A 21,761-nucleotide genomic window follows, 5' to 3' on the forward strand; every position below is an offset into this window, starting at 1 on the left:
TGCTCAGCAAGGAGCCTGATGTGGGGGGCGCCTGGGTGGCTCAGTGGGTTAAAGCCTCTGATCTCAGGGTGCTGGGCTCGAGCCCGCCATCAGGCTCTCTGCTCGGCAGGGAGCCTGCTTCTCCCTCTCTGCCTGCCTCTCTGCCTACTTGTAATCTCTGTCAAAAAGATAAATAAATAAATCTTTAAAAAAAAAAAAAAAGGAGCCTGATATGGGACTCGATCACAGGACTCTGGGATCATGACCTGAGCTGAAGGCAACCAGCTGTCCCAGTGTTTGATGTTTTTATTAGTGCTACCACTTTCACTTTATTAAGCACTTATTTTAGCGCTGAGCTAAAGGAATATTTGAGAGATGGTGGGACTAAGGCTTAGAGTAATTTTCCTAGTGTTACCCAATAAGTTAGCGGTAGACTGAAGATAGTGACTTGAGCAGAAAAGAACCAGGGGCAGAATGGGTTTGATGTGGAACAGGCTGGGGCATTTGAACTAGCCTGTCTAGTTTCAAGACACTTAGGATGAGCCTGGCCCAGACCACCCGCAAATACCAGGAACATGTGTTTTTGCAGTAAGTCATTAGACATTGACATCTGTCATACTATGTAGCTAGTTGTGTGATGTTGAGCAAGTTATTTAACCTTTCTGGGCCTCAGTTTCTTTCTTTGTAAGATGAGAATAATGGTCTTTTCATGGTATCATAAAGACTAGGGGAATAAAGTCAAATGGAATGACTTACCTTGCATATGACCAGTGCCAAATAACCAATTCCCAGGCTTATGCTAAGGTGGCCTAGATTTTTTACCTGATTTTGACACAGTCCATCTAGACAGTGGGGGATTAGAGCCAGTGTCTGCCTCCTTGCTGAGGCCCAATAACGCTGGGATTAAACCAAATCTAAATTTCCAATGCTATTTTTACATTGGAATCATAGGGAACTGTTTTAAGAAAAATTAGAAGTGTTTGGACTCCCCATGAGAGATTGAGATTCCAAAGATGATCAAATATTCATAGCACCCTCCCCAACCCCTCCATCACCGCCCTCTCCAATCACCCCCTCAGCTCCCCACAACTGAGAAGCATTAGATTGGCTAGTTGAGGGTAGCAGCTGAAGCACAACCCCAAACAGTGATTTTAATGCTTGGATTATTGGTGTCAGTTAGGCTTCTTGAAGGACTGTGCACTGGTGACCCAACAAGGGGTGGGTGCCCTACAGAAGGGAACTCTACAGAAACCATCTCATCTGTAAAGTCAAGCAATGTTTCTGTTGGGAAAGAATGTTAATGAGATCTGGATAGGAATCAGACACCAGGAAAGGACAGCTGCTGTGAGAGGCAATATGAATTGTCCAAGGAGTTACACATGATATTAAGAAAGTCCTTGTGGAACTTTAAAAAGTAATTAAGTGTAGAGATAATAAACAATTTATAAACAATTTTAAGAAGTGAATGTAGTTTCAAAAAATAAAGTATTCAGGGGTCAGCACACATTTGAAAATATGTTCAACAATCCCCCCCCAATTTTAAAGGGATGAAAACTAAAACAATAATGTACCATTTTTCACACATCTGGCAGATTGGAAAAAAATAAAAAGGATTAAGCATGCTCAGTATTCACAAGAGTGTGGAAAATAGTCTTTTTCATGTAGCTAGTGGTTCAAATATAAATTGATGCAACTTTTTTGGAGGAAAATTTGGGAATGTACATTAAAATTTTTTTACTGCATAGGCCTTTTCAACTAGAAATGCTGCTCCCAGGAATTTATACCATAGATGCACACACCTCCAAGTAGACAATAGTAGAAATGTTCACTGCAGTCTTGTTCTTAATTATGAAGAACCTAAGCAACCTGTGTATTCATTGACAGGGACCAGGTTACATAAGTTATAGAAGATTACAGAGTGAGATAATATTTGGTACTGAAAGGCTGAGGTAGATCTATATATCCTCCTTCATCTATGTGGCCTTCCCTATAGGTCCTCTCCTGTGTGGGAAGATGTCCAAGAGGAAATAAATAATTGCTGAATAGCACATTAACATAAAATCACTAATTTAAAAAAAATGTATGTGTTTATATGTTGGTGTTAACATCTCTGTACCTCACAGTTTCCTCATTTGTAAACTAGGCATCACTGTAGGATCTCATGAGTTGTTGTGAGAATAAAATAATATATGTAGAATGCTTAGGACAGTGACTGACCTGTTGTGCTGTGCATTTGCTATTACTATCACGTATAGGTAATATCAGAAAGTTTATACTCCAAAGTGTGACAAAGGTTACCTTTGGCAAGTCAGATTGTCCTGGGGAAAGGAGTATACGAGAGGAGGCAGAGACTTTGGTTTCTTACATTGTATGTTTCCACATAATCATTTATGCTAGGCAGGCCCATTTCTTGACCAATCACTCTGACAAGGAAGATAGGCAATGAACAATGGGCAGCCCCAGTTTGGGTGCTTGTGGAGAACTGTGGAGGTGAGGTTCCCCAAAGGAAAGGAGAGGATGAAGGAGGCTGGTGGTGTGGGGAGATTTGAGGGATGCTTGGGAATTCTGCCTTGGCTGCTGAAACACTTTTTGAAAACCTCTGACTTAATCAAAGATTGAAAACTTTTATATTGCAACAAGAACCTTATTAAGTCCCCATATTTATATCTGGAGTTTTCCTTTTTGCAATTTGGTTACATTTATACTAAAAAAAAAAAAAAGATTCCTGTTTAATTTGACTTGTGGGCAAAAGCTACAAAAACTAATTGCTCACATGTCTAAAACAGACATTTAAGAGGAGATAGGTGGGGCGCCTGGGTGGCTCAGTGGGTTAAGGCCTCTGCCTTCGGCTCAGGTCATGATCCCAGGGTCCTGGGATCGAGCCCCACATTGGGCTCTCTGCTCTGCAGGGAGCCTGCTTCCTCCTCTCTCTCTCTCTGCCTGCCTCTCTGCCTACTTGTGATCTCTGTCGAATAAATAAAAATCTTAAAAAAAAAAAGTCATTTAAGAGGAGATAGGTAATTTTCCTAGTCATTATGAAATAAAAATTTCATGCTTTAAAGAGACCACTAATTCTTTTACTAGTATTACTACCTCCATTAGATAATATTAGGGTAAATTTAGCACTAAAAAAAGTCAAACGGCTGAAGACTATGTTAAGTTTATGAGTTATTTTAATCAGAGCCTTATGACACAGGCCTTGTTAAAATGACATATAAACTAAACTAAGCCCAAATATATAATCTATTAACTAAACCTTTAGAATAATATTTATTCGGTTTCTTAGACACAGAGGCATCCAAAAAGACAGACGAGATTTGGCTCTTTCCTCAAGCAATGTGCCAGGTACTGTTTTGCCTTTATTTTCTCCTTTTATTTTTAGAACCACCCTGTAGCTTAGATGTGTCAGCCTCATTTTACACAGTAGGAAAGTGTAGCACAGAGAGGTTGCCGTGCATCTGGTTAGCCCTGGACTCTGGACTGGAATCAGCAGGTGTTCCCCTGGCACTGCTCTGGCTCCAAATAACCAGGATATGAAGATAGGTGATGTGCCCCTGGGTTGGGGCACCCTGAGAATTCCCAGGGGCCTCAGTGATCATCGATCATCTAGTCTAGTGGCTTTCAATCTATAATTTTTAAAATAACAGTTTTATTGAAATATATACCATACGATTTACCTATTTAAGGTGTGCGGGTTACTGGTTTTTGATATATTCGCAGAGTTGTGCAGCCATCACCACAATCAATTTTATAACACTTTCATCACCTCCCAGAAAAACTCCATACGCTTTAGCAGTCAGGCCAATCCCCTTCAACTCCCCTGCCAGGGCTAGTCAACCACGATCTCCTCTCTGTTTCCATAGGTATGCCCATTCTAGACATTTCATATAAATGGAATCATACGATATAGGATCTTGGTGACTGGTTTCTTTTACTTGGCATAATTTTCTCAAGGTTCATCCATGTTGAAGGATGTATTAGTACTTCATTCCATTTCACGGCCAAATTTTATACCTTTATATGGCTAGACCACATTTTGTTTATCTGCTTATCAGTTGATGAACATTTGGAATGTTTCCTCTTGGGGCTATTGTGAATAATGGCATCGTGCACAGTCTTGTACAACTTTTTGTGTAGACATGTGTTCTTTTTTCACTTCTCTGTCTGCGTGTACCTCCTCCCCCCAGGAGTGGAGTGGCAGGATCAGATGATAATGATGTGTTTAACCCTCTGAGGAGCTGCCAACTATTTTCCAAAGCAACTGCATCATTTTACATTCTCGTCAGCAGCGTCTATGAGAGTTTCAATTTCTCTACATCCTTGCCAACACTTGTCAAACTATAATTTTTTTAAACCACATCCCACAGTAAGAAATACTTTACATTCTTACCCAGTTATACACACACAAATAACTGAAACAAAAGCTTTATAAAAGAATACTTAAATTCTGTGTGATGCAGCCTGACATTTTGTATTTCATTCTATTCTTTTTCTTTAGCGCAAACATCTTGGTTCCGACCTGTTAAAATTGATTTCACAACTGACTAATTGTGACCTGCAATTAGAAAAATACTAGGCTATTTTAACCCCTTCATTTTATACTAGAGGAAATTGAGGCCCTGAGATATGTCTTAGCAGATGATACTGCTAATTAGTTGCAGATGAAAGATTAGAGCCCAAGTCTGTTGGCTTCCCGCTTTAACTTTTGACATCTCAAATTTAGCTGCCCTCATATGTGGTAGGTAAAAATAAACTGGAATTTCTGCTCAGATACCATTTTAAAAATTGTGTATACTTTTCTTAAGCAGCGCTTTAAATTCAGCAATAAATCAAGCTAGAGACAAAAAGAATGAAAAAAACACAATTTTGTTATCACAAGTCATTAGTCTACAGAGTAATTTTGTGCCTGCTGGACAGGCAAGCTTTTCTGTTTGCTTCATTTTGTTTTTGGTTTTTGTTTTTCTTTAAACTTTATTTCTTTGTGAGAGAGAGGGAGGGAGGGAACGCACATGTGAGTGGAGGGAGAAGAAGAGGGAGAGAATCTTTAAGCAGACAGTCCCCACTGAGCAGGGCTCCATCTCACAACCCTGAGATCACAGCTTGAGCTGAAATCAAGAATCAGATGCTCAACCCACTGAGCCACCCAGGCGCCTCTTGAATGGCAATATTTGAAAGTAAGCAATATAAAAATCTTTTATGCTTCTGTTTTTCTATTTTTCTTGGAATACATCTGGGTCTTAAACCTTTTTATTTCAGTGTTTTCCAACATGTGATAGGGAAACCACTGACACTAGAATCACTTCAAGATTCTTATTAAAATGTTGTCTTCCCAGGCCCTACTCCAAACCTAAGGAGTCAGAATTGTGGGATGGGACCCGGAAATCAGTGTTTAAAACAACTTCCCTGGAGAGTGGAAAATCAAGAATGTTTCCAACCTGGTAACTGATGACACAGAGATGAAACAGGTGGCTGACATATACAAGTGTGTCAATACGACATTGCAAATCAAGGGCGAAATTAACTCCATTATAGTAGTTAACTGTCAGAAACTCAGTTTGGTGTTCAGTGACCTGGTGGGCATTGTGGAGATAATCAACAGCAGGGATGTCAAAGTTCAGGTCATGGGTTAAGGGTCAAGCCTTTTCCATCAACAAAACAGAGGGCTGCCACATTTCCCTGAGCAAGAATTCCCTGGGTTATGAGACAGCCAGAGCCAAATCTGAGGTGAAAGTCCTCATTCCTACAGAAGGTGATGACTTTAATGAATTCCCAGTCCCTGAGAGGTTCAAGACCCTTTGGAATGGGCAGAAGTTGGTAACCACAGTGACAGAAATAGCTGGATAAGCAAAGCGCCACTGGGTTCTTTGCCTTCTCCTTCATACCATGGGATAAATCTGTATCAAGATGGTTCTTTTTTGGGGCGCCTGGGTAGCTCAGTTGTTGAGCAGCTGCCTTCAGCTCAGGTCATGATCCCAGGGTCCTGAGATCGAGCCCCACATCAGGCTCCCTGCTTGGCAGGAAGCCTGCTTCTCCCTCTCCCACTCTCGCTATGTTCCCTCTCTCGCTGTGTCTCTGTCAAATAAATAAATTAAAAAAAAAAAAAGGTAGTTCTTTTTTAGGGCGCCTGGGTGGCTCAGTTGGTTAAGTGATTGCCTTTGGCTGGGGTCATGATCCTAGAGTCCAGGGGTTGAGTCCTACGTCAGTTTCCCTGCTTGGCGGGGAGTCCACTTCTCCCTCTGACCCTCCCCCTTCTCATGTTCTCGATCTCTCATTCTCTCAATAAAATCTTAAAAAAAAAAAAAAGATGGTTATGGTTCTTTTTTAGATTTCTTTTACCTTTCTGCTCTTAAACTATTTCTCTACTTTGAGAAGCGCAGCTACCTGCCCTCACTAAAATATACCTCAGGCTAAAATTTAGGGCGGGACAGCAGGGCAGCTGATCTTCCCCAGGAAGGTACATCTTTTCCCTGTCAGCTCAACCACACCCTCAGTCCATTCTTAAGGAAACTACACCAGACTGGTGTGTTTTGGCTTTCAGCCTTTGGGGGTTATTTGACCAACAAACAGTGTTTGGGGAAGAATTAAGCAATCCCCAGGAATCAGCGGATCAGAATATTCACACAAGTTCATCTTTTTCTAACAATGAGCTTTAAGGTAGCAGAGGCTGGTGTGATTCTAGCTGCTTCTTCTAACCAAACTGACTTTTCACTGTGGACAAGTGAGGCAGGGGTTGCACTGGACCAAAGGCTGAAGCCTGGCCATCTAGCATTCTAAGAAAAATTGTTTCCTTATAAGCATTCCTTTTATTTTGCATTCCATTCTGGATCTGCCTGAAACTGAGAGAGGAGATTCTCCTGCATCAGGTGCTGTGGCAGTGTCCTGCACCCAGGCCAGTGAAAGGAGTCTTGGACCTCTTCTTTCTCTGGGATCCCTGCCCAGCACCTTCCTACAGAGATGATTTAAACAAGGAAAAAAAAAAAGAAAAAGAAAATACACCATTTCAAGGATTCTGGAATTCCTTCCTCCTCCCATGCCTATCCTCTATCTTCACTGCCTCCTTTGCCCTGTCATGCTCAACTGCTTTTGATTTCTGTCCAGGGACCTGAACAGAGGACTAAAATCTTCATTGCAGCCTGGTTTTAAGTTTTATATAAGAATCTTGCATAGTGGGGTGCGTGGGTGACTCAGTCAGTTAAGCATCTGCCTTCTACTCAGGTCATGATCTCAGGGTCCTGGGATTGAGTCTCAGCAGGGAGCCTGGTTCTCCCTCTCCCTCTGCCTGCCACTCTTCCTGATTGTGTTCTCTCTTTCTCTGTCAAATAAATGAATAAGGAATGCCTGGGTGGCTCAGTCAGTTAAGAGTTTGCTTTTGGGGCGCCTGGGTGGCTCAGTGGGTTGGGCTGCTACCTTTGGCTCAGGTCGTGGTCTCAGGGTCCTGGGATCGAGTCCCACGTCGGGCTCTCTGCTCAGCAGGGATCCTGCTTCCCTTCCTCTCTCTCTGCCTGCCTCTCTGCCTACTTGTAATCTCTCTCTGTCAAATAAATTAATAAAATCTTTGAGGAAAAAAAAAAAAAGAGTTTGCTTTTGGCTCAGGTCATGATCCCAGAGTCCTGGGATCAAGTCCCGCATCGGGCTCCCTGCTCAGTGGGGAGGCTGCTTCTCCCTCTCGCTCTGCCTGCTGTCCCCCCTGCTTGTGTTCTCTCTTTATCTGTCAAATAAATAAATAAAATCTTTAAAAAAAAAAAGAATATTGCATAGCATTGCTAATGTAAATTACAGTTTTTCTCTCTAGGACACTTACCAAAATATGCAACATTTTTGGTGGGACAAGAGATTGTCCTGTGACTTCTACCCATTTCCTGAGGCCTGTGGAAATACACCTTTATGTACTTGAAGTTATACAGAAAATAGAATAAAATTAATATCATACTTGAAAAACAATAAAACAAACTTCCTAGGTGATTCTTATTTTACTCAAGGTTGTGACCTACTAAATTAAGGGTTCGAAAGCCAAATAGATATAATAGAAAATAAACATTTGTAAGAAAACACCTGAATTATAGCAACAGAGGGAATTAACTAAAACAATCTGTATTGATAAGGTTCATTATTATTCTACCTGAGTTGGGTGCTAGAAACCATTTTTTGATGGCTATATCCACTGATTTATTATAATCTCAAATAATATGTCTTGGAATAAATAAATACAGCCTGCTGTTCACTTTTTTCCCCCAAAATATTAGCCTATAAAAACAGTTGAATCCAACAAACAATTTCAAACCCCTGGTATTCCTCCCTTTATTTTACAAATATTGAGTACCCACCATATGCCAGGCACTGTTCTGAGAGTAAAATACAGTGTGATTTAAAAAAAAAATACAGTGTAATCAGTGTCAGGAGTAGATCTGTACTTTGGGGACTTAAGAGGAATCTCCTAGCCTTGGGGCTCAAGGAGGGTATCTGGAAGGAAGTGTCATTTCTAGCTGGGACTGGTAGTGTAAGGCCAGGGAGGGTCTAAAGCATTTTTAGACAGTGGGGAATATGTCTGAAGAAAGACAAGGGATCAAGAGAGATAAGCTGAGCCTGCCTAAAGATATGAGAAAAAATTTGTGCAAAGTCCACACGTTAAAGAAAGTATCATGTAAAATAATGCTTACTAATTAATAATAGTATTAAAACATTTTGAGGATTTCTTAGGTGCTAGGTAGTGTTGTTCATACTTGACATATAGGAACTTGTTTTAATGCTCAATACAAAGCTGTGGAGTAGGTTCTTTTATTCCCAGTTTGCAGATGAGGAAACTGAGACAGAGTACAACTTGCCCAAGATCACACACCTAGTAAGTGGTGTGAGATTTCAACAGCTAGATTCTACTCAATTTTCTATACTCTTAGCTTCTCTGCCTTTTTCTCTCCTCTGTATGTCACTATGTTTGACATTTTATGTAGAACTTCTGACGAGCTAAGGTAGGTGGTGTGATACTAGAGGTGACTAAATTGCCAGTGGTCTCCACAATTAGAAAGAGGCAGAGTAAGAGCTTGTAAGTCTTTCTTTTCTTTTGTTATATCATACTATACTTCATTTTATTTAATAAAAGCAAAAATGTATATGCCAGCTCATCTTGGGTGAAAAATTATTTGTAGTGAAATAAACTTAATTCGAGGAGTGGAGATAAGAGAGGGTGACACATGTGATTTGGACTCCGTTATGTTATTGATTTATGGGACATATGAAGCTGTTCTTCATGCAGTAGAAATTCTAGGGCTGGAAGTCAAAAAGCTTTGAATATCATCTGGTGTAAGTGACCTTTGATGATTCAAGAGTGGCTAAGCTCACTCAAAGAGAGAAGAGAAACAGACCCTTCGGTAATGCCTAGGAATAGAGGTGAGCAGCAGAGGGAGAGTGAAACTGAAATTGGTTGGAAAGATAGGAATGGAAACAGGAGAGTTCCAGTTAAGAAAAATAAAAACAAACAAACAAACAAAACCAAAAAAACCAAGGGGAAATACAGTCTCAGAAATGAGAGACTATTCAATTCAAATGGCAACAGAGAATGATAAAAACAGACATAGTCCTTGGGTTTAACAGCAGGAGGTCTTTAGGAGAGGAACATCGGTAGGATGGTAGAAGTAGAACCCAGACCCAAGTGATCAGAGGGATGAATGGAAGATGAGGAAAAGGAAACAATGAACATTTGGAGACTAAGGTTTGCTGTGAAGGTAGGAGCAAGGTTGAGGTGATAGATTGAGGAGAAAAAAGCCTTAAGAGAAAAAAGGATTATTTATTTAATCTATATACATATACAAATTTCAGATGTGTGTACACCAACACACATGTCAGAAATGTGAGCATGAAAGTGCCTGGGTGGCTCAGTAGGTTAAGCATCTGACTGTTGATATGGCTGGGGAAGATCTCAGGTTTGTGAGATGGAGCCCTTCCCTGTTGGGCTCATATGCTGGGTGTGTAGCCTTTTTAAGATTCTCCCTCCCTCCCTCTTCTTCTCCCCATGCCCACCTCTTAAAGAAAAAAAAAAAAAAAGGAAGAAAGAAAGAAAGAAAGCACGTTTTAGATAGAGACAAAGTCCAAGGTAGAGGTGAAATGGAAGTTTTGTAAAGACAGAGGGAAAGGTTGGAAGCTCAGGTAGACTGTCATTGACAGTTATTTTTTCCCAGACATAGGTGAAGGGAGGGATAGGGGATATATCTAAGTGTGCTTTCTTTTCTTCTCTCTGGAGTGGTAAAGTGTGAATCACTAAGGGTAAATTTCATAAGCGCCCAGTGAAAGTGGCTCTGATTCTTTGGTGAACAGTTTCCAGAAGTAAAATTGCTTCTCGGAATTACGCAACCTCCTTTTCATTACTCTGGCTCTGCATCATAGTGTTTTTTAAGAACAAAATATCCTTAAAAGGAGATTTTAAAAAGAGACAAGATGTTACTGATGTGATTTTGTCTTGATGCAAACATCTACATCCTTGTTGACCCTTGGAAATTTGATCATTGTTACAATTTTTTAAAAATTTTATTTATTTATTTGAGAGAGAGAGAGAGTGAGAGCATGAGAGGGGAGACGGTCAGAGGAAGAAACAGACTCCCCATGGAGCTTGGAGCCTGATGTGGTACTCGATCCCAGGACTCTGGGATCATGCCCTGAGCCGAAAGCAGTCACCCAACCAACTGAGCCACCCAGGCATCCTGTTACAATTTTCTTATTGTCTTGGATACATGTTTCTACAGAGACCTGGCTAAAACTCTTCCAAGATCAGTGGCAATGAGAATTCTAACAGACTCCTTAGACTTGCCTAATACAGTTTTGCTGAATAATTGAGTAGTGAGGCTTTTATGTACAGTATTTGAAGTTATTTACTGGTTCCATTTTTTTTTTCATTCCCTTAAGTTTATCTCAAAGTTTGAATAAGGTAAAATTGCTAATTCACAGTTTTGAAAAAATGATACATACTTTCTCAACAACTAGACTTAAGACTGTGTAATAAGCATTCATTCTATTGTATTGATAGTGTTTTGGATAAATTTTAAACCTTCATGCAATTTCATTCAAAATAGGCATAAAGTTCCTTCTATTTAGAAAGCAATGTATTAGGTGCCAAGAGTGTAAAAGGCAAATTAGACCTGTCCTCTGATCTCAAGAATCTTTCTAACAAGTAGAATTTATAAATTATGGTAAGATAAAGGGACCGACCTATACTGATTGGGAACAGGACTAGGGCAGTTCAGGAAAGGGTTCTTTGAGGAGGTATTCTTTCCTGGAGTGTTGAAAGATGAATAGATTGAGGAAGGGATAACATTCGAGGTAGAGTAAAAAAATATATGGTGTATCAAAGGAATAGGAACTGGTAATGGCATAATTTTGGAAATTCTTTTTTCATGTCAAAATTCTATGGAGTTAGGCTTCTCCCTTTCAGAGAAAGAAGTTACAATTAAAAGGAATGCTAGAGGGCACCTGGGTGGCTCAGTGGGTTAAGCCCCTGCCTTTAGCTCTGGTTGTGATCTCGGAGTCCTGAGATTGAGCCCTGCATCTAGCTCTTTCCTTAGCAGGAAGCCTGCTTCCCCTTCTCTCTCTGCCTGCCTCTCTGCCTACTTGTAATGTCTCTCTCTCTCTCTCTGTCGAATAAATAAATAAATAATCTTTTAAAATAAATAAATAAATAAAAATAAAAGGAATGCTAGAATGAATCTTGTGATGCTAGATTATGTGTGTGTGTGTGTGTATCTATATATACACATACATACCAACACACAGATATAGAGATGAATATAAAAATATATATGTGTATTATATATGTGAGTTAATATACATACATATATTCCTGGTTCTGTCCCCCAAGACAGCCTAGAAGCAGTGACATCTCAGTACCAGTGAGCACATGTAATGCCCAGATTTGGTTTCTCCAATAAAAGGAATCAGGACTCTTTGGAGAAGTGGTTGATTTCAGGGCTGGGGCCGTGCAAATAAAAGATGAGTTTGGAACATCTTATAGGGCTAAAAAGTAAGAATGTGCATTAAAAAAAAAAAAGTGGTGGCACGTTGAATGGACACTAGAGCCAAGCTGAAAGTGCTCCAAGTGACCAAAGCTGGGAACAATTTGAGCAACAAAATAAAATTAGCCAGGGAATAAAACAATCCAAGAATTGTTATAACTCAGGAAATAAAATAAATATCCATGGGTCTATCCTACTATAAATAAATGACTGAATAAATAAACAAGAGGGAAAGGACAATTTTTCCTTATAGAAGAATTCCAATTAATAAATGCAAAAGAAATGAGGGCAATAGAAAATCCCCCTTAAAACATCATAATAATTGCTGAAGGCAAGATCAGCCCATGAATGCTAAAATTAGTGAGTAAACGTTTAAGAAGGAATAGGATTAAAGTATCTTCCCCCCAATATTTGTGAATTCTAAAGATAAGCATAGTAACTTTACAGTGGTGAAACCTGGCAGACAGCTCCTTAACCAAATGATCCAGTAACAAGATGCCAACATCATGTGCCTTCTGACAGGATACACTGAGGAAGAAGGCACATCAGCTCTGTAGTAGTCTCCCCAAAATTCTGTAACTTCAGTCTAGTCTGAGAAAGCATCAGATTTTAAAAAGGAAAAACCTTTTTTTTTTTTTTTTTGGAGTGTTGCCAGATGTCCCAGGCTCATCTGGTATCTGCCCCGCCCCAGCTCTGGAATCAACTACTTGCTCAAGGAGTGTTATTAGGTTCTTATTACCAGGGGAACAAAGAAACCCGAATTGAGGGTCGTTCTACATAATACCTAAACAGTACTCTTCAAAAGTATCCTGCTCTTGAAAGGCAAGGAAAAACCGAGGAACTGTCATAGAGATTGGAATAGACTTAAGACATGACCATTAAATGTTGTGTAGGATCCTGGAACAGAAAGAAGACTTTAGTGGAAAGTCTTATTTTTTTTTAAGATTTTATTTATTTATTTGACAGAGAGATCACAAGTAGGCAGAGAGAGAGAGAAGCAGGCTCTGTGCTGAGCAGAGAGCCCAATGCGGGACTCCATCCCAGGACCCTGAGATCATGACCTGAGCTGAAGGCAGAGGCTTAACCCACTGAGCCACCCAGGTGCCCCTTTAGTGGAAAGTCTTAATTTTGATAGGTGTGCTATGATAATATAAGATAAAGCTATGTGAACGTTACATGGGAACTTTCGTACTATCTTTGCAGCTTGTATATATCTAAAAATTATAAATAAGTTAAAAAGAACTACTAACTGTCAAAAGCGTTTCCAAGTGTGTGAATTTAGTCACTGTTTTTGTAAAAAAAAATTTAATTAATTAAATATATATATATATATATATATATATATGGGGCCCCTGTGTGGCTCAGTGGGTTAAAGCCTCGCCTTCGGCTCAGGTCATGATCCCAGGGTCCTTGGATCGAGCCCCACATTGGGCTCTTTGCCAGCAGGATGCCTGCTTCCTTCTCTCTCTCTCTCTGCCTGCCTCTCTGCCTTCTTGTGATCTCTGTCAAATAAATAAATAAAATCTTTTTAAAAATTAAAAAAAATATATATATATATGGCCTCAGAAATAAATGTAGGGGTGTCTGGGTGGCTTAGTTGGTTAAGCATCTGACACTTGACTCAGGTCTTGATTTCAGGGTCATGAATTCAAACCCCATATTGGGCTCCATGCAGGGTGTGGAGCCTACTTAGGAAAGAAGGAAGGAAGGAAAAAGAGAAATAAAAAGAAATGTAGTTTATATTCTGAAAAAAAATTATGTGGGAACATATTTCATGTGCTTTTTTTTAAAGTTTCCCTTTGCACCTTGAAGTTCTTTTAGGTTGGTTTTTTCCTTTTAATTTAGTTGCTCTCTGACGTTCAAATCACAAAGAATTTTTTATTAAAAAAGAAAAGAAAAAATTTGAATCACTACAATATGTTTCTAAAAATGACATTTTCTTTTAACAAGTGAGTTTATACTTTGTTCTAATTTTTTTTGAGGCTGTGTTCAGGCAACCTCTTGCACAATTAACTATCTCCTGGGAGTGGGGGGTGGTAAAGAGGGAGAGGGAGAAAGATATGATGAGATTAGGAGATTATATTTTAAGAACAGGATTGTATTAGTGGCAGCTCATTTGCTTTCTTCCAAGCATGAATTCTGCAAGACAATTTGCTTAGTTAGGTTAAGTCTGTAAATGAATTTATTATAGAGTAGGTTTCCTAGAGCAGCTGCAAGCTTCACCCTCAGCAGTAGCTCAGGGAAGCACATACCTGGGACCAAATTTCCCAGTGAGTCATCGCCCAACCCTTAAACTTTAAAGAACCTTTGTTTAAAGGATTTTTATCTCCAGGCTACCACTCAGCCATAGGACATTTAGCTATCCTACCTCAAGCTACCAAGTGTGATAAAAGAACTTTGAACTGGTAATTAGAACCCTGGCTCTCATATGGGGAAAATTATTGGACCTTTATGTGGCTCAGTTCTCTTGCTGTAAAAAGGGAGACTTGGTTACTTGATTTCTAAGATTCCCTCTTGATGTTAAAATCTGTCCTATGTATCTAAAACTGAAGGTATCTTCCTTCTTAGAAAACAGTTATCTTTTATCCCATTATTGTTTGTTAAACCACTGTCCTTGCAATCTCTGAGGCTAAAAATCTTAGTTATTTGTGTTATACCCATTTCCTTTAACTCTTGCACACAATTGACAACCAGTCCAGCAATTCTTCCATCACAGCTGAAGTGGCAGTAGAATGCATTTGGCCTAAGAGGTTGGGTTTTGGAGTCTGAACACTGACTTCTGCCTGAGCCATATATTAACTATGGGACCTCTGCCAAATTACTTAACCTCAATGGACCAGTTTTTTGTTTGTCTGTTTTTGACTGGAAATAACACTAACTCCAGGGTTGTAATAAGAATTAAATGAGTTAGTAAGTGTCCACTAAGTGATAGTGCTTTTTATTATTAGTACGTAGTAATGCAATGGATTGGATCTTAAAGTCAAATGGGCCTCTGGAAAAAAAAAATGTTAAAAGATTTTGCAGCCCAAATTGAATACCTCCTTCTAGATAGGTCTTTCCAGTACATGCTTTTCTTATTTATTTATTTATTTATTTATTTAGAGAGCAGGAAGGAAGGTGGGGAGGGACAGAGGGGTGGGATAGAGAGAATCTTATCTTAAACAGGCTCCACACCCAGCACGAATCCAGTGTTGGGCTGGATCTCACAACCCCAAGATCATGACCTGAGCTGAAATCAAGAGTTGGACACTTAAGTGACTGAACCCCCCCAGGCACCACCATCCCCCTTTTTACCCCTCTCACTCCTAACAAGATTTCTAGAATTAACAAAATTGTTCTAAAGTCTGAGAATGGGATTTCCATCTATGAGAGTGTGGGTATGTAAGGAGAGCTATCACACCTTTAATTCAAGTCCACAAAAATAAAAATATTGACAATGGAGAGTATTTCGGGTAGGCCCAACGTAACTCTAAGTTTCACTGAAAGAACCAATTCTTATCTCTGATGCTGACCATTCTGAAAAGATCTGTGCTACTATAGTCTTACCTAGAGATAGTTTGTATGTGTTTGCAGCTAGGTGGTTCAAAAATTTTGCTACCCAATTTTCTACTGTAGCTAAAATGATGGTTTTAATCATTTTTCATTACTAGTAGTGGAAGGAATTTGACTTTGGAAATCAAAGAGATTTCTTTGACTTTGGAAATCAAGGAGAATATGGATTTGAATCCCAGCTCTGCTACTTTATAACTAAGAGATAATTGTAAAATTATTTAATATCTCTGAATTTTAGTTTTTCGTCATATATATAAGACAATAAAACCAATCTTATAAAGTGGTTCAGAGAATTAAGTGAGATATGTACTTCATATAAGTAGAAGTTGTAATCTGTTCATTTCTTTCCAAGAGTCTGATTTTTTTTTCAAGATTTTTTTACTTATTTATTTGACAGACAGAGATCACAAGTAGGCAGAGAGTCAGGCGGGAGGTTGGTTGGTGGGAGGAGCAGGCTGCCCGATGAGCAGAGAGCCCGATATGGGGCTCCATCCCAGGACCCTGGGATCATTACCTGAGCTAAAGGCAGAGGCTTAACCCACTGAGCCACCCAGGTGCTCCCAGAATCAGCTTTCAAAACATGTTTCCCATTATGTTACTTGCTTTTTCAGAAACTTGCTGTGTTCCACCATAGAGACTCTGCGTGATCCACCCTAAAACTCTTATCTTAGAGATGTGGGTGTGGGGCTCAGGGAAATTATTTTTTTGATTTGCCATGAAGGTCACCTGTGCTAGGGAGTGGCATGTTAAGACTAGTCCTTATCTCTGCTCGCTCACAGATTAGTTCTTTCCACCATTGGAATATGGCCCCAACTCCTTTTTTTTTTTTTTTTTTTTTAAGATTTTATTTATTTATTTGACAGACAGAGATCACAAGTAGGCAGAGAGGCAGGCAGAGAGAGAGAGAGAGAAGATGAAGCAGGCTCCCTGCGGAGCAGACAGCCCAACGTGGGGCTTGATCCCAGGACCCTGGGATCATGACCTGGGCCGAAGGCAGAGGCTTTAACCCACTGAGCCACCGAGGCGCCCCATGGCCCCAACTCCTTAACACGGTTTCCAAGGCTCTTCCCATTCTGGCCCCATTATTTCCCTATCTTATCTTCAACTACCCATGTTCCTACAGTCAACTCCTTTGAAGTATTCTATGCTATTCAACTCCCTGACAGTGTAATGCTGTTGACTCTACCTGGGATATACTTTCCTCCTCCTGCCCTCAGTTGCTGAAATTCTATCCATCTCTAAGTCCCAAGTCAATCTGATGTCTCTTCCCTTCCCTTCCATCAGGCCAGAAAATCAGATCCCCTACTCCTAGATCTCGCATTACCTCTAACCACATTCAGCTTTGTGCTATGATTATTTGTGTACATGTCAGCAAGCCAACAGATTTTTTATAAAGATTTTATTATTTGAGAGAGAGAGAGAGAGCATGAACAGGGAGAGGAGCAGAGAGAGAGGGAGAAGCAGACTCCCTGCTGAGCAGGGAACCTGCCCCCAGTCAATAGATTTTTTTTTTTTAAGATTTTATTTATTTGTCAGAGAGAGAGGGAGAGAGAGCAAGCACAGGCAGACAGAATGGCAGGCAGAGGCAGAGGGAGAAGCAGGCTCCTGCTGAGCAAGGAGCCCGATGCGGGACTCGATCACAGGACGCTGGAATCATGACCTGAGCCGAAGGCAGCTGCTTAACCAACTGAGCCACCCAGGCGTCCCCCAGTCAATAGATTTTACACTCTATTTGGGCCAGGCCATCTCCCTATACCTTATAGAAAGTAGCTAGTTACTCATTAACCTGATACCAGAGTCTATCAAAAATCATATTCTGATTCTTACCTTTATCTGTTTCGTAGGGTGCTAATCACATTGTTAAGAAGTTAACAGTATTGCTTCTGTAAAGGGAAGTATGGTCAGGGTGTGAGCTATCTCATTCCTTGAATATAAAGCATGCTTAGCCTAGCCATATACCAAGATAGATATTCTAACTTTTCTTGGATTTCTGGCCAAGATTAATCAAAACCATGGAATTAGACTTGGGAATTATACTCCTTTTTTTTTTTTAAGCTACACCCAGTCCCTCAAATAATGATTTTTTCCTTTTTATAAATAAATTTGACAACATATCCTTTATATTTTTTCCTTTGATCCAGAATTAATTGCTGTAGAAGCACTGCCATTTATACCCACATCTGCATTGGAAGCACAGTTGTACCAAACAGTGTCTTAAAGTGTTGTTCGGTATTTCCTAAACTTGGCCCAAAGGGTCATTATTGTAGTTTTACATGACTAAGTTTAGCTGAACTGTTTGTTGCTTTTGTGTCTTTCTCTCATTAGAATAAGGGCTGACAATGTTTGGTGAGTCAGATACAAACTGGAAAGCAGGTAGACAAACAAATATATATTATTTGTACATTCAAGTTTACTTCAAAGAACATATGTAGAGGGACCCCTGGGCAGCTCAATTGGTTGAGCATCTATCTGACTTTTTTTTTTTTTTTTTTAAGATTTTATTTATTTATTTGACAGAGAGAGAGATCACAAGTAGACGGAGAGGCAGGCAGAGAGAGAGAGAGAGGGAAGCAGGCTTCTCGCTGAGCAGAGAGCCCGATGCGGGACTCGATCCCAGGACCCTGAGATCATGACCTGAGCCGAAGGCAGCAGCTTAACCCACTGAGCCACCCAGGCGCCCCTCTATCTGACTTTTGATTTTGGCTCAGGTCGTGATCTCAGGCTCATGAGATTGAGCCCCGAACTGGGCTTTGGGCTCAGAATGGAGTCTGCTTGAGATTTTCTCCCTCTGCCCCGCTCCCTGCTTTCATGTCCTCTCTTTCTCAAATAAATAAAATAATTAAAAAAAACAAAACATGGGTAAAATTAAGATTATTTTATCCAGGAAAAGAGATATTATTAAAAACCAACACTTATGACTTATTCTGTGTCACGGTCTTTTCTTCTTTATCTTATTTATTCCTCATAAGGGTATTATGAAGGAAGTACTTTTGTTATGGATGAGAAATCTAAGTTTTAGGAATGGCCCAAACTCCCATTTAGATGCATCTGTCTCTAATGTCAGACCTCCTTACCATGAGAGGCTTCTATGTTACCTTCCAATATGGGGACTAACAAGTAAACAAAAACAATAAAATTAGCATTATTTTCAGACAATACTTGAATTGGAAGAATGAACGAGTACTACAGGTGGGAAAATGGTGTGGACTTTTAGGGTGGCTGATTACTTAGTTCGCATCACAGGACTTTTAGTGTGAAATGGCAGCCCAAGCTGCTTGGTCAAACACACCGTGTTCCATTGTTGTCAAGGTTGTTAGAAGCAGTACCTGATGAACTGTGCATTCTGTCAGATCAGTTATGTTTTGTGGTAGTCAAGAGACCGGTGAGTAGTAGTTTTCACTCTTCAAATAAGGAAACTATTGGCTCATTTCTAATCTTACCTCTTCTGGACAAAGGTTGGAACTCCTTTGGTAATTAGTAGGGCAAAAACTCCTTTGGTAATTTCTGGGACAAAAACCAAACAACCTAGATTAATGCGTAGAGACTGGATGATTTCAGGAGCATGGCTTTATGTATTCTTTGACTCTAAGGGATTTTAGAAAAGAATTTCAGAATAGGGGTTTTGTCCTCTGAATTTAAAGTACATTATACTGGGGTGCCTGGGTGGCTCAGTCAGTTAAGCATCTGTCTTTGCTCAGGTTATGATCCCAGGTTCCTGGGATTGAGCCCTGCGTCAGGTTCTCTGCTCAGCAGAGTCTGCTTCTCTCTCTCTCCCTCTGCCCCCTCCCCAATCATACGCTCTCTCTCTCTCAAATGAATAAATTTAAAAATCTTAAAAAAAAAATAAAGTGCATTATACTTCCCCCAGTTGTTAAGATGGTTAAAATGTAAAAATAATAAGAATTCTAACAAAAGCCAATCCTAATATATTATACTTAAAATGTTCTTAATCCTATTAAAATGTACTTAGTATTTAAAACATCCTCTCCTTAAATCCATATCAAAACACCTGTAATGGTAGGTATTATTCTCCTTTTTAAGCAGAAGAAACTAAAACTGAAAAGATTATACAGTTCGTTCAGGTGAACAAAAGTTAAGATTTCAAGTAAAATCTATCTTGACTTAAAACCCTTGCTCTTTATATGATACCATGAGGTGTCCCCAGCTCTCTCTCCAAACCAAGTGGTCAGTGCCGCAGAGTTTGGGGAGAGAGAGCAGCCAGAGGAAACTTGGATATAGGTAGAACCTAATTTGGATCTGAATCTACAGAGATGCCAGTTGTACTTCCCCTGGGATGTAACTCAGAAGAGTGAAATATTTCACTCCAAATGTGACTTTGGAACAGACTTAAGTTCAGGAGAAGGCCAACTGATGTTTGCACAGTGAGGTCAGTCATAAAATGATGGAACTGAAAGAGACCTTAGAGATCATCTGGTCTAACCTTCTCATTTTACAGGAAACTGCAACCCAGATATTGAATCATTTGACCAAGGTTATAGTTTTTGAGAGAACCAGTAGAGGAGTGTGGTTCTGGTGGTCTAGGGCTTTCTATTCTCTCAAGGCTCACTACTGCCAGTCCTTGGATGCTGGAGGATCCTCTTCTGTGTCTAACATTCTGACTTTCTTTATTGCATAGGTATTTCAGTATCTGTAGACGAGATGGAATCAGCTCCGTTTAATAGACGGCAATGGACTTCAGTATCATTGAGGGTAACAGCCAAAGAACTTTCCCTTGTCAACAAGAACAAGTCATCGGCTATTGTAGAAATATTCTCCAAGTAAGTGCTGATCCTGGTCCAAAAGGACCATCTGTCTTGAGCAAACATTACCACCTGTCAGAGAAATCAGTAAAGGAAGTACATGGGTGTAAAATGGCCTTATTGAGCACATTCTGAAATTTAAGCATCATACAAGGCACTGTGGAGAAGGATGATAATAATCAGGAGACACATTCTCTATCCTGGAATTTTTTTTTTTTTTTGGTTGGGAAAAGAAAAAGTTATAAACACAAAAGGTAATTATAAAACATATAGCTCTTAAGCAAAGTGTCAGCAAATACAAAATGAATGGGAGTAGGGACCAGAACAGAGTAAGGGAGAGAAAGTGACGCTCATGGGCAGAAGCTAGTGAGGAAGGTTTTCCAGTTGAGATGAGTTCTGAGGCAAGTTTTGATTTAGCTGAAGGGAGTGTTAGGCATACTCTGTATCTGCATTACCCAATAAAATAGCCACTACATATATACCTATTTAAATTTAAGTTAGTTAAATTTGAATAATATTTAAAATTCAGTTCATCAGCTGTACTAGCCACATTCCAGTGTAGCTGGTGGCTACCATATTGGAGATCACGGAAACATTTCCCCATTGCATAACATTCTGCTGAACAGTGCAAACTCTGTGGCCAAACTCTGGCCTGCTGGCTGCCCATTTTCCTAAATAAAGGTTTATTGGAACATGGCCGTATCCATTTGTGCATTGTCTATGGCTGCTTCCATGCTACAGGAGCAAAGTTGCAGCAGAGACCAGAGACCATATGGCCTCAAAGTCTAGAATATTTATTATCTGATCCTTTAAGAAAAAGTTTGCTGACCCCCCTGCTTGGGCCATGAGTTCTTTGATATGAGGGTCCCTTTCCTGCTGATTTTATATGCCTAGCATGTGTATGGCAATGTACAGCACGGTGACTGGAACAGAATAGGCACCCAACAGATGTAGAAGGGATAGGATATGTAAATAATATTCTAGGGATGGCAAACACATTGATTTTACTGAAACAGAGGAGGAGCTTAGGACAGGTGGTAGGTTTACCTCATGAGTAGGGCTTGTTAATTAATAGGAAGCTCTTATACATTTAAGGGAAAAAAGATGGTCAAGATTTGAAGAAAATGATTCTGGGAGCTCTATCTAGCATACAGCTAAATACCAATAGGAGGTTTCTGTAATCTACAATGTCACCTTTTCTTCAGTAACAAATGCATCATGTACTTGCTCTGTGGAAAACATTGCCCTTCCAAGCTCTTGACCTTGGTTGCTGCTTAAGGTAGAGTGAAGGTGGAGGGAGACTGCATGGTCCTTTTACCTTCCACGTTATACATTTTGTATTACTATAATTTTATAACAAACATGTATTGTTCATATCAAAACAAGAAAATCAATGAAGATATTTCAGATAAAGATATGGAAAGCTCTTAAGATTTAATCCCTGACCTCAAGGAAATTAATAGTATAGGTTAGT

General features: G+C 39.8%; 1 protein-coding gene across 6 annotated transcripts in view; it reads left to right on the forward strand.

Annotated features, from left to right (window-relative positions):
* The window catches only part of LIMA1 (LIM domain and actin binding 1), a 94,335-nt gene that overhangs the window by 13,288 nt on the left and 59,286 nt on the right, over nt 1–21,761 (forward strand). For 4 of the 6 annotated variants that reach the window (XM_047740872.1, XM_047740874.1, XM_047740875.1 and 1 more), the window contains exon 2: nt 20,164–20,305. In XM_047740872.1, the coding sequence (XP_047596828.1) occupies nt 20,187–20,305 (119 nt within the window). In that variant the 5' untranslated portion in view covers nt 20,164–20,186. Of the gene's footprint in view, nt 1–3,301; nt 3,325–20,163; nt 20,306–21,761 lie in introns of those variants that run through there. The other 2 variants (XM_047740873.1, XM_047740877.1) reach the window with 1 other exon arrangement.

The sequence above is a fragment of the Lutra lutra genome, chromosome 8, assembly GCF_902655055.1.
Source record: "Lutra lutra chromosome 8, mLutLut1.2, whole genome shotgun sequence".
Lineage (NCBI taxonomy): Eukaryota > Metazoa > Chordata > Mammalia > Carnivora > Mustelidae > Lutra > Lutra lutra.